Here is a 13,420-nt window from a genome sequence, read left to right on the forward strand (position 1 = left end):
TATACTCTGAGCATAAGTCCAGCAGCTGCTGTCTGTGGCTTTTCAGCCTCCATTGTGATTCCATCTTAAATAAGAATCTCTGTCACTGCAGCCTTGTTTTTTTTTATGCTTTATATTTGAAAGACAAGACAGAGAGAGACAGCATGAGTGCGGGGAGCAGAGGGAGAGGAAGACACAGAATCCAAAGCAGGCTCCAGGCTCTGAGCTGTCAGCACAGAGCCCAACTCAAGGCTTGAACTCACAAGCTGTGAGATCATGACCCGAGCCAAAGTTATACACTTAACCAACTGAGCCACCCAGGTGCCCCTCTTCTACTCTTTTAGTAGCAACAGCAGTTTTGGTTGGGTGTCATCCATGGGTGGGACACAGCTTTCAAGTTGCTGTAGGTAAAAAGGAAAAAGACAATGTTTCTGCTCTTGTGGAGATTTATTCTAAAGCACCGAGGCTCTCCCTTCATCTGGCAGCCACAGTAGCTGTGATGTACATATTGTTCTCACACAATCCCTTCAATGCTCTGGGGCCCTGATCCCTCATGGTCACACGTCAGAGCAGTATGGGCATCGAGCAGTGTGTGCTAACACAGTTGTGGATATCACTCTCTTGGATGGCTCATCCTTCAGAATTAACTTGTAGGCTAGTTTTCTCAGGGCATACTCACAGGGTGTGCTAGCTGGGAAGGCAAAGGCTAAGAGGCCCTTTCCCATCATTACTATCCAATCATTCTAGAATAACCAAAATCAAAACTTTTCCATCTGCAAGTATCTATATAGAATGGCATATAGCCACTCATTGGTGAGCCGGCTGGTTTATCAGGAGAGAGAGAAATCAATTAGAAAAAAAAATTGTTTGAATGTCTGGTACTATGGGGAAGGAGTTGAAGATTCCATAAATAAAATCTGTGTTCACAGTCTAGAATTGGTCCCTAAAAATCTCTCTGCCATTTAATAAACAGAGGGGTAGAACAGAACTTGGGGAAGTATTTTCGGTCACATCCCAGGCTGAAATCTATTATTGGTGCATATAAGACATGGAAACTACAACGGCAGGAGTGAATGGCAAACAGGGGTTTCCCCCATCAGTCCAAGGGCCAACCCAAGAGAGAAGTGGACCAGGGTCAAGCCCGCTGGAACTCTTTACTCTCTTCAGCCTGGCAGAGGCCTAGGGTAGGAGATTGGTGTTAGGAAAAGAAGCAATTTAACCTTCATCTGGGAGTCCCTCGCTATCTCAGAAATGAGGATTTGGGTATCTCAAGTACAATTCTCAGGTGTGATCAGAACTGTCGTGACACAAGTCAGTCAGTTGTGAACCTCACATCTTCTTCTGTGTTCCCTTATTGAATGGTCTGTGTACACTCTGCTTTTCACATAAGCTAGTGATAAACTGCAGATCCCAACTAACAGATTCTTCAAATCACATCAAAGGTGATGCCCTTTCTCCTAAAGGAGAACCTAGAAATAGAGAAGACAATCCCCAAAAGCACCTCTTGCAGTACTTTCTCAATATGTTATGTCTTCCTGGTGGTGACTGAGAGTACCGGGAGCTGGAAAGGAACAGCCCGTCCTCCACAGAACTCTGAGCAATCGTAAACACACACACACACAAACATGACCATTTGCACCCCCTCCAAAATAGTCTCTGTGTCACCTCCACTGTTTCCACTGCCAAAAGGATACTCTATTGCCACAATCATGAAGTGGTTTTAGAACTTGCTTTAACTTACCAGAACTTGTGTTCTGTGCATTTTTCACTTCATGTTATTAAAACAAATAAATAACCCTGCCATCTTAGGAGACTACCCAACTCATTTCAGCAAGTCTGACAGTGTTAGAAAGTATGACTGTCAAGCTTGTTTGCTTGTTCATTTATGCGGTAAACAGTTACGAGAACCTTTACTGAGCCCACATGTATTACTGCAGCCCTCTAGCAGGAACCAGAGATACCCAACTCTTACAGAACTCACTACCTAGTGGTGAAGCAGACATGTCAGTAGATAACATGAGAAGGGGGTCCCCAAGTGCCTAGACAGAGCTTCACGGGGCAAGTGATGGCATTAGGTAACAGGTGGCCTAGGATGACTAAGGTTCATATATCAGAGAGCAGAAGTAAACATATTCTAGACAGGAATGAATGACATATCAAAACAGTGTTATTACACTGACTTGGGAAATGGTAGGAAGTTCCCCATTGATGAAACCCAGAGTGCTGAGGGAGAAGAGAAGGAATGAGGCTGGAGAAGAAGGGGAGGACTTGCTGTGAAAACCAGTGGTTGTGGCCATTGGGAGCCGCCATGGTTTATAAGGAAAGCACTGCTACGATTAGATTTGCATTGTCAGGAGACCCTGCCAAAAGTAGGATGAAGGATTGACTGGAAAGTGGGATCAGAGGACAGACTGAGGATGGGAGACCAAACAGAAAAAATAGTAATTGTTGAGTCAAGAGATGGTGGAGTCAAGGGTGACTTCTGGATTTCCAGCTTGGATAACTAGGTTGTGAGGTTTTCCAGGAAAAGAAAGATGGGAGGGGAATGGATGAAGGGATAGGTTATACTCAACAACATAAGTGGGGAAATAAATGAGAAGAAGAGATCGTGGGAATCCTGTAGAAATGAGGAAGTATGGTGACTGAAAATGGCAGTCCTGAGCTGATGATAAATATAGGCAGTGGGGGCTACTCCCACATCATGACTAATCATGCACTGACCCAACTTGAATAAAAAGGCATTTACAGCTAGATAAGAGCCAACTTGGAAACAAAAATAATGATTTAACTTATGTATATACATATACATCTTCTTTTGTTAAAATAAGTCATTAATGGTTTTTAAAAGATGCTTCAACGTGTTATTTTTAAAGAATCAGTGCTCCCAATATTCTTCCTTTTTTGTCCCCGTAACCTATTTGCAAGTAAAATGCCATAGTTGAAAAAGGTTAGTAGGTGAAGTTACGTTTATATTTTAGACTTTCAAAAATCCTCCTTCCCAATCTTTGTTAATTTACTCCTCTCCTCTCTTTCCCAACCTTTGTTTAATTTGTTAGTTCTGTCCTATCTTTTCCTTCCTTATTTAAGAAGTCAGTAACATCATTCATTCTTCAAACCCACTTCTAATTTGGTCCTTCATATGCCAGCCTTTTATTTTTTTATCCCATCTTTTATTTTTTTAGCTTGCTTTTAGAAAGACTATTAAGATTAACTGCATATTTTAGCATGCATTTCAATCATTATATATTAAATGTTCCCTGCTTAGTACTTTACTTCAGATCTCTCTTGGATTCAGAATATCAGGGAGCATTTCATAGCTAAGTGTGCCAAACTTCTCCATCTCAATCCTTTTCCCGTCCAGCCTCATGATGCATGCCTTGTCCAGGTTCCAGAAGAGGTGTGGTGGAAGAATTCCTAACAAAAACATCAACCCACTGACCTATCCTGAGGCAGCCTGAATCATCTGATTGGCCCTAAAATCACCCTGATTTTCCATGAATCCTCCAGGCTAAGGTTGGCCCAGAATAAGACCAATGTCAAAGCCCGGGAGAATAGTGGAGCAGTAGACCAACATCCAAAAATGGGGGGAAAAGATGAACTTTGCCCAAGAATTTTAAAACATGCTTATTTCAAATTTATAGGATCTGATTCACATTCACAAAAGTTTCCCCATGCTCTTCACTATAAAGTTTCTGTTTTTGTTTTTCTACCCTTACACATTCTGCCTAGAATACCACTCCCTTTTTTTCTTCCGTGCTGAATTCTGTGCCCTCTCTTCTGCTACTCGTTTCAAGGGCTGAGATTATATGATTATGGCTTTTTTACCTTAAAGCTTTCGTGAATGCATAGTTCTTTCTGACACTCTGTATTCAGACCAGTACTCTAATTTTTAAGTGTTTAATGATATAAATCTCCTGAGTTATAATCAGCTTCATACTGCATTGTTTTCTCACTTAAAAATGATACTTTTCAGGTGGCGTGTGGGTGATTAAGCATCCGACTGCAACTCAGGTCATGATCTCATGGTTTGTGGGTTTGAGCCCCAGGTCCGGCTCTGTGCTGACAGCTCAGAGCCTGGAGGCTGCTTCAGATTCTGTGTCTCCCTCTCTCTGCTCCTCCCCTGCTCACACTCTGTCTCTCTCTCTCAAAAGTAAATAAACATTAAAAAACAAATTTACAAAAGTGATACATTTCAAAAAGTAGTCGATTTATAATAGTTACTTAAAAAGAGCAAAATAATAATGGAGTTTTAACATAATGTGAAATAGTAATATAAAATGGTGAAAAAGAAATGACAATTGAAAAAATACACACTGAGACTCCTCTGCCTCTAGTATCTGAGCATTCTTTCCTGTTGTGTTTGTCCATCCATTCAGTCTCTCATTAATGCTGCAAACATTTATTAAGCTTCTCCCATGTGCCAGGCCTGTGCTAAGTCCTGGTGATACAAAATGACTCGTAAACAATCCCTAAGCTCCAGGAGTTCACTTATGGAAAGAAAACCATGTAAACAGAAATTCTTAATCATATCTTCAGGAATGCATCTTTGTATCCAGAAGACCTCACGTAACACCGGACACATAGTAGCACTTAGTAAATATATATCAAGAGGTCTGGATCCCACTGCCATTTCTGCCTCCGGCCAGACAGACAGCTTTGGTCCAGTCTTGAAATATCTGCATACACTAACATTAAAGTGGAAATGTGTGTTCTGTTCATTCAACAAGCATTTCTTAAGCATCTACAAGTGTGTCAGTCTCTGTTCTATATTGAAACTCCAAAAGTGAAGAAAGGAAGGCACTTTGTTAATTGCTTCATGAGCTAGCAAGGGAGACAAAACATAAGTAATAATATGCGATAAAGGCTCTAATAGGAAAATGTATACAATGAGTGAGTACATGAATGAGGGAGAAATCAATTCAGCTCTGGTGATCAGAGAAGTCTACAAAGAGGAGCTAATGTGTTAGCTCTGCCTTGAAGGAGGACTGTCCAAATCCAAGGAACAATAGTGGTGGGCTCATTCCAGAAGCCCAGCTTGAGCAAGGACACGCGATGTGAAAGACCAATTGATTAGGCACCATTAATTCTCCCCCTGTAAGACATGAGGAGGATCCTCGGTGATCTAGTCCAGTATTAGAGTACCAGTAGTTCTAGGAACTATCACCATCTGATTGTTTATATGACACAATTTGTGGTTATTAAAAGGCATGGGTGGGTGTTTATGTTGTATACATTAAAAGTCTTCAAATCTTTAATTAGTCCCTTTTATTTCTATTATTTAAAGATGAAGAACTGCTCAGTGAAAAAAATTTCAAGTCCAATATTACGATTATCTTTTCAGGAAAGGAATAAAACAAAGCAATGAAAATCTCCAGCGCTTCCCAGCCTTTCCTAGGCTGTTAATATCTAGTTAGAATGAGCATTAATTACCTAGAGGAAATATACTGTTAAGGTTTATATTTTCAATTTTTTATTAATATTTTCACCACTAATGAATAAGTTGGGATAAATTTTAGTTTTTTATAGTCTGTACTAGATATGATTTGCTTGTCTAATTAAAGTCTACCTAGTGATTGTAGTAACTTTGCAGTATTTTAATGTGTCTTTTCATTTCTATATTAAGAACAAAGAAGAACTATGGAACAGGAAAGATAGTGCAGACAATGCTTACAGTTTTGGTAATTAAAACCTATGGAGAAATTTCTTTCTACCTGATCTTTCCCCTGTCTAAGTAATCTGTGCTAGAAATCACACACACACACAGCACATATTATAGGACAGTTCAAAGATTTTTAATTTAAATTTGTGCTGCCTGCTTCTCTAAAACATAAGTGCACCAAACAGTATCTGTGTGTAATAGGTTTTCACTAATTGCTGACGGTATTTTAAGTGAAGGAAGTCCTTGCGCACAGATCGCCCTGATGGCCACTCCCCACGGGGCTCAGGGCTGCTGGGACTAACAAGGCACTTGGGAGCAGCACACAGCTGTGGGAGGGTGTTTACAAAATACCCTCAGAAACTTCACTTACAGGCAGTGTCCACTTCAGCTGCACCTCCTTTTCCTATATGGATTTACTACTTTCTACAGATTATTCTGCTTGTTAAGAGCGGATGCTTATTTTCATAAAGCTATGAAAGACAAGTGCGAAAATGATTTAGAATGAAAGAAAAGGAAACTACCTTTTCTAAGTTGATGCCTTTTTTTTTCTTGGCTTTTGTGTGAACATGACATTCATGCAACTAGCAGAGATAATTCCTGACACATCAACCCTCTGAAGTAAGGGTAATGCTAGCTGTACAAGAAAGGTTGATTATTTGGCTTTTAAGAAAATTAATGAGTATTTTGGGGCTTTTAGCAAAAGGATTTGAAATTGCTGCTGTAGAGTGGGTAGGTACAAAGAAAGGAAGATGATGAAGATATATATTCTTGAGGACTAATATTGCAGGCATGGAAAGAAGTTGAACGATTGGAAGCTTTAATCTGTGATGGTAGCTCTAAAAGAAACTTAATTTTATGTAGATAGCAAAAATATAAAATATATAGCTTCATTTAATTGAAAAAGACCAATAACTTAGTTATTTCTTTATTACTAACAAGAAACAATTATAAAAAGGGAAATCAGTTTTAACCATTGTATACAGAAGGGATTTGATAACATAATGCCTAAGATGAGAAATGAGAGCTCCATGTGGCATTCTTTTTCATTTATATTCCTTTCAGTAACGAAATGGAATCTGTTCCCTACATCTATTTCATTAGAATTTTTGAAGCACCTGTCACCTATCATCATCAGTTTATATGTATTTCAAGTTGTCTTGACGAACAAATGTACTAATGCAGGGTCCATATGTCCACATGTCTGGGAGGGGAGATTCCACGTGGTTTTTGGACTACCTGTCTGGACTCCTTTTCCCGTTTATTGTTTGGAGTATGTCACCTTCTGTCAATCTAATTACTTCTCTAAGAAACGGCTGTTCTCAGCTCACTGCATGACAATCTCTGCCTTGTGAAAACATCCCAGAAGCCTCTGCAGTCAATTGATCTACCCCAAAAGTGTCACTGTCACATGGAAAGTTGAATTCAGTATACAGACTCACTCAAGATTTACAGAGTTCTCTGAGGGAAGAGTTTCTTTAGATACGTAGCCAGAGAAGCTGGTTTCAGTAGATCTCTTGCCTTCTCTTGACATACAGAATAAATCTTTTCAAAACGTAGTCAGCTGAGAGACACAATATATACAGCCAAGACTTCTAGCCCCTGTAGTAATAATAATGATGATGATGGTGATGATGATGTAAGTGCCTACATTACCTGACCAATAACATTTGTAAAAGATCAGAGAAGCTTTCAAAGACCAGAGGCAGAGATTTTCATTTTTCCAAAAAAAAAAAAAAAAAGCCCTGAAGAATAATGCTTATTTACCCATTATTTACCCAGTTAGCAGTCCCTTTAGTTTATACTGACTGTTTATTACTGTGATAAAGACAGACGTGGCTGAATCTAACAGTAATTCTTTTGCCATCCTCAAACAGCTATAGATTTTTAATATAATAAAGATAAGACTGCCCATATAGTTCCACATTCACATGATAGTATTTAAGTTTGTGCCATCGCATCCATTTTCAGAGCTTTGTACTTCTACCATAATCATCTGTTCTTGGCAGAAATGTGGTCTACAAGCTCTCAGTTGAGGATAATATTTTTGAACAATTTTTTCAGTGTTCTAGTTATGTGATTATGGGAACTTGGAACTCAGTATTAATTTGCTCTTGGATTTTGTATTTCTATATCTCAGAATGCCCCCCTTTTTAAATAATGCAATTTAACTTGAAATAAGACTGCAATACACCTTTTGCTCTTAGAGATATTTCATTACTTAAATACTGGTGATGTTCAATGAAAGATAATGTAATTAGATACAAAAAGAATTTATTAAGAGAAAAGGAGCCGCTGTTACCCTTCCCCCTCACCGTTGTTTCCTTTGTGACTTCATGGCACTAGCTTTGTTTGCTTAACAGTTGATGTAATTCTTTAGGTACAAAATGAGCTCTTGATCTAATTGATTTTTTAATCCAAAAAACTGATAAGTGCTTTATTGAGTAATAAGCATTCCCACTCTAAAATTTGACATCTAAGAAATACCAATATTTTAGCAATATTCTCATTCTTAAAGTTTTCCCACAGCCTAATTTTTAAATTTTTCTGCCTAATTTATTTCAGCGTTCACTCTACTGCTATAGTCACATATGAGTGGGAGACATCTATTCCACATCCCTCACTTTACGAGTGTGGGAAAGGCTGGGCAGGGGAAGGTGGCCCCACGTCGCTCACGGCAGGAGGCTGAAAGGCCAATCATGCTTGGCCATGCTGGTTTGAGACCTGGCATGAGGTTTCCCTAAACTCTTCATGAAGCACTTGTGAGAGATAATGAGTTAACATTTGTGGAGATCTTTCAATGAAGTGTAATTGATGTTTGAATTTTTATAAACCGAATGCAGTATCTCCCCTCAAAAGCTTCATAAGAATATTTAGCACACATGTATGTGCCAGATGGATAGTAATGACAGTTGATAGGCCTCTCCTAGCCCTTGCGTTCTGTTGTCAAAAATCTGCACATCAAAACAACTATAATTTTTACAATAAGATTTATTGGGTAATTTTTTAGGGTGCACATTGAAGAATCTACTGTCTAGATAAGACTATAAATTAATGTTCTATAAGATAAGATTTTAAACTGAAGGTTTATATAAGAATATTCCTATTATGCCTTATAGAAATATAGGCAGATTTTGAAAATTCTCAGATAATATTTTCTTGACCTGACATCTTTCCCTACAAAGGTGAATTTTTATGAAAAATATGTGGAGTATGATGCAAGGCACTGCAAAATTATTCTTAAAAGCTCAAGGATATATGGAGATCAAAGCAGAAACATCATTATGTAACAAAGAGTTATCACCCAGAAGAATATGCTCGTGGTTGAGATAATGCTAACAAAACAGCCTAAAACAGGAAATTAAGTTAGTGAATAAAACTATTATTGTAGGGGTGCCTGGGTGGCTCAGTCGGTTGAGCATCCGACTTCAGCTCAGGTCACGATCTCACGGTTCATGAGTTCGAGCCCCGCGTCGGGCTCTTGGCTGATGGCTCAGAGCCTGGAGCCTGCTTCCGATTCTCTGTCTCCCTCTCTCTCTGCCCCTCCCCCATTCATGCTCTGTCTCTCTCTGTCTCAAAAATAAATAAACATTCAAAAAATTTTAAAAAAATAACTATTATTGTAATGTATTGTGACATTCTTTGTAATATTATTTTAAGAACTCTCCAGAGGTATTTCTTCTGGATAAAAATGATGGCTATAGATCTGTGGTAGGGGGACAGGTGGCCCCACCAATTATAAATTCCCAAAGATTATAAATGTATATATATATATTATCATCTTGTGTCAAAATACTCATTTTAATATTCAAACATTATACCACATAATAAGCTGTAGCCATATGTTTATTTGTTATATTATACCACAATAACATTAATAAATATTTACAGAGCTGCAGTGTCTCATAGATGTATTAGAAATGGTACCTCTCTTAGTATGATTTTAAGTGAAACTCTTTAGTGCCTCAGAAAAAAACTAATTTTAAGTGTTACATTTGTTACACATTGATAAGAGCCAAGGAGTTTAAATTGTTAAGACTGACACTCCCTTTATAACTCATGTTGTTTTATTTATTTTCCCCAATTGCATGAATTAAAGATGGAGTGTTATCTCAGCTTTGAATTCCTTAGCTTGATGTCACAGCTTTTGCTTTATTTGTATGTGAATTCTGTCTTTAATAAAGATGAGCTCCGCTGAACTTTCCATTAATGAGAGACACTTAGGTACCCAACTCTTTAAAAACGATTTTGGTAGTACCAGGAAAATTCAGAAATGTTGCCAGTCTATTAATAATTGACACGGCATGCTGTGTGATTAATCAGAAGTTTTATGATCTCTAAAAACATAACATTTTCTTTGTAAATCAGATGGTGTACAATTAACTTGACAACCATCAGTTAAAAGGAAAGAAAGAGAGAGAGAGGGAGGGAGAGGGACAGAGAGAGGGAAAGTAAAACTCAGGACTCCTGACTCATACTTTTTCCATGTTACATACGTATTTATCCTTCTGTGACAGCTGAGACTAGACCAGACCTACATTCAGGCGACAGGAGGTTCAGGATAAGGCACCGACTTTTCACTTTCATGTGTCAGGAGACAGTCTCAGGGTGACCTTACTCAGCTGGAACCAGGAAGAACTTTTGCTAGTTTGATAGTTGTTGACTTAGTTACCTACTTCCAGCATTCTCTGGCTTCCTTATCCAGCTGATGGTAAGCTAAGCTCAGGTGTTGTGACTTTTCTTTCAGCCTATGTTTAGGCAGGTAACTTCTCAGCATTACCACTCTCAGTACATATTTTCACAAGTATAGAACTCTAAACAAACTACACAGAGGTAATTCTCCTTACGATCACAGTGTCTGAACATTCTCACTGGGTACTTCGTGAGAATATGAGCTGGGTTCTCTTACGGCATTTTGCTCTCAAGTGCATAGCCTAAGGGGGTGGCAGGACACCATGAGTACCAACAATTATGCTAAACCCGAACTAGAGCTCTGTTTCTGACATTTCTGCTTTTGTCGTGATCACAGATTCTGAAATCATTGTGTAATGTCCTAATTTCTAGTTTTCCTGTGGGAAGATAGTGTTGCAATTTGCCACCTTGCTCGTATTTTTCTGTAATTGTCTCTCACTGGATGTTTGAAGCATGTATGAATTCTGTACCATGAAATTTCAGCCCTCATGCCATCTTTGTTTATTGACTGAATTTGGTTGTAAGCGGAATATTGCCCTTTTATTTTTCTGTAACTAGAAATGAGTGCACTTTTGAAATCACTCATGGGTTCTCTCTATGGTTTCTTTAATGTAAAAAAGCATATGTAATAAAAACCCGAAATATTGGACAGCTTGAACTACTATAACACCCCTGAATGTCTCTTACAGCCTCTGTCTAGGTTTGAACTTTCCAAATTATGTATTTCAGACGTTGAGAAAGAAGGGCCTTAATGGCTGTGACAGCCCAGATCCCGATGCAGACGATTCAGTAGGTCACAGCCCTGAGTCTGAGGACAAGTACAGGAAAATTAACGAAGATATTGATCTAATGATCAGCAGGCAAAGATTGTGTGTAAGTACTCGGAACACCCTTCATTTTTTTTACTCTTGATATTTCTCTGAACCTGGCAGGCCTTGAACAAGAAAGAGAACAAAGGCTGTGAAAGCCCCGATCCCGACTCCTCTTATGCACTCACCCCACGCACTGAAGAAAAATACAAAAAAATTAATGAAGAATTTGATAATATGATCAAGAGTCATAAAATTCCTGTAAGTACCAAAGGTAGATGGCTGGTCTGCTGATAACCGCTGCAGTAACATACCTTAACCCTTTCAGTGATGACTTTCTGTAAGAAGCATTGGAAAGTCAAACCAATAAAATAGCCATCTCACCCCACAGGGCAGTGCATTTAGAAAGCAAACCCCGAGGGATGCTGAAATTATGTAATCTAAAAGAGTTGCCATCCAGAAGTTCATTCAGAGGTAGAATATTTACAGGAAGAAGAGAAAGATCTATGCAACATGCCCTGAATTTACACAATCTTTTAAACACACAGCTCACACAAATCACAGTGCATTAGTAAAACGCTGGAATGTCCTTCTGAACAAGCTTGAGGATTTACTATAGAACATACGTATATTTGTACTGAGACCGAATACACTATGGGAGCCACAGTTCTCTCATGTAAACTGGCCATCAGCCCCCCAAAGAAAAGCTTGGCTCCAAATAAAGCTTCTTCAGCCCGTCTCCCTAAACATGAGATTCAGCAACAGCACTGAAGGGTTAAAGCTAATGCTCGCTGCAGGGAAACAGACTGCATGAAAACCTAATGGTAAGATTTCAACATGTTTGTGTGCTGGGGTGATTTTAAAGCTTTATCAGAATATTCGCTTTGCCTACACCAACATTTTCCATGCTTTAACATTTGGCTAAATTTTGTCTTAACCAAGTCAAAAAATTTCTAACAATCAATCATATGCCTTGCCAGATATTTAAGAGAAATAACTCTGCATGTATTATTTTGTTTGCCCACAGAATGAGGGGAAACGTACATACCTTTATTATATTCTGTCATCAATCAAATGATGTTAATTTTATGGCATAAAAGTGATGAAACTCAGAGGCTCACATGCTTTCTGAATAACCAATGTTAGTGTCTGAAACCCTCATTTTATACAAACTCTTCAGTGGGTAATTAATTCCTTTCTCAAAAAAAGAACATTTTTTGTAAGTTAGCAAGATACCCTAAACTTGAGGGTTGGGAAAGATTCGGCAGTGAAAATACGCCTCAGCAATTATAAGTGCAGATATTTGGGGACAAGAGCTCTAGGCTAAGTCCACAACTACACTCACAGGATAAATTAATGCCTTACACATAGTAGGTGTACAAACAACCTGTGTTGAATTAAAAGGAACACTTTAAAAGTTATTTAGAAAATGTATGAACATTAAACTTTCTATCTTCATCAGTATGTCTGCTTCTTTTGTTAAGTGAAATAATGTCAGCGGAAGAGATTTTGTTGAATCATTATTAATATATTGTATCATGAAAGAAAGCTTAAATGCCTTAAATTCTTAAAGGTTTCATAAAACCGAGTACTATATACAACACACCCACAGTGGGCACTTTATCAAAAATAACATTTCCCATCAGATGCAGTCATGCATACCTGTTATACCCAGAATTCTTATGTGATAAAATACCCATTGAGATTTTATTTTGCCCAGAAGAAGGAAGGAAGCAGTTCCCTTGAGCCAATTTTTTTAATGTTTACTTATTTATTTTTGAGAGAGAGCACAAGTGAGGGAGGGACAGAGAGAGAGAGAGAGAGACCTAGAATCTGAAGCAGGCTTCAGGTTCCCAGCGGCCAGCTCCGTGCCTGACTTGGGGCTCGAACCCATGAACCGTGAGATCATGACCTGAGCCAAAGTCGGACACTCAACTGACTGAGCCACCCAGGTGCCCCTCCTTTGGGCCAATTTTTAGTTCTTACAGGCTGAGTTTCTCCAGCTATACAATACACTGTTTAGAGCTGCCAGGCACAAAGGTTTGTGAGTATAAGATTGTCGGTGTCTGCGACAGGAGGAATCCCCTGCACAGCTAGGAAAGAGCAGTAGTATGTGTATTACAGCGGATCACTCTCCCTGGATCACTCTCCCTGGCCATGTTCTTAAATGAGTATGAGGCTTTAACCCCCGAAGCTCTGGGAGAATGCCCATATTTGCACACTGGATCCTTTTTCCCATGCTTTAGGAGTAAGAGGTGTGATGCATACCTCAGCTCCCTTGCAG

General features: G+C 38.8%; 1 protein-coding gene across 16 annotated transcripts in view; it reads left to right on the forward strand.

Moving 5' to 3' along the window:
* MEF2C (myocyte enhancer factor 2C) overlaps nt 1–13,420 on the forward strand; it is a 171,483-nt gene that overhangs the window by 118,552 nt on the left and 39,511 nt on the right. For 12 of the 16 annotated variants that reach the window (XM_053907208.1, XM_053907210.1, XM_053907216.1 and 9 more), the window contains one exon: nt 11,057–11,200. In XM_053907208.1, the coding sequence (XP_053763183.1) occupies nt 11,057–11,200 (144 nt within the window). Of the gene's footprint in view, nt 1–11,056; nt 11,201–11,259; nt 11,398–13,420 lie in introns of all 16 variants that reach the window. The other 4 variants (XM_053907215.1, XM_053907218.1, XM_053907221.1 and 1 more) reach the window with 2 other exon arrangements.

The sequence above is a fragment of the Panthera pardus genome, unplaced genomic scaffold (genome assembly GCF_024362965.1).
Source record: "Panthera pardus isolate Hobbes unplaced genomic scaffold, ASM2436296v1 HiC_scaffold_2, whole genome shotgun sequence".
Taxonomy (NCBI): Eukaryota; Metazoa; Chordata; class Mammalia; order Carnivora; family Felidae; genus Panthera; species Panthera pardus.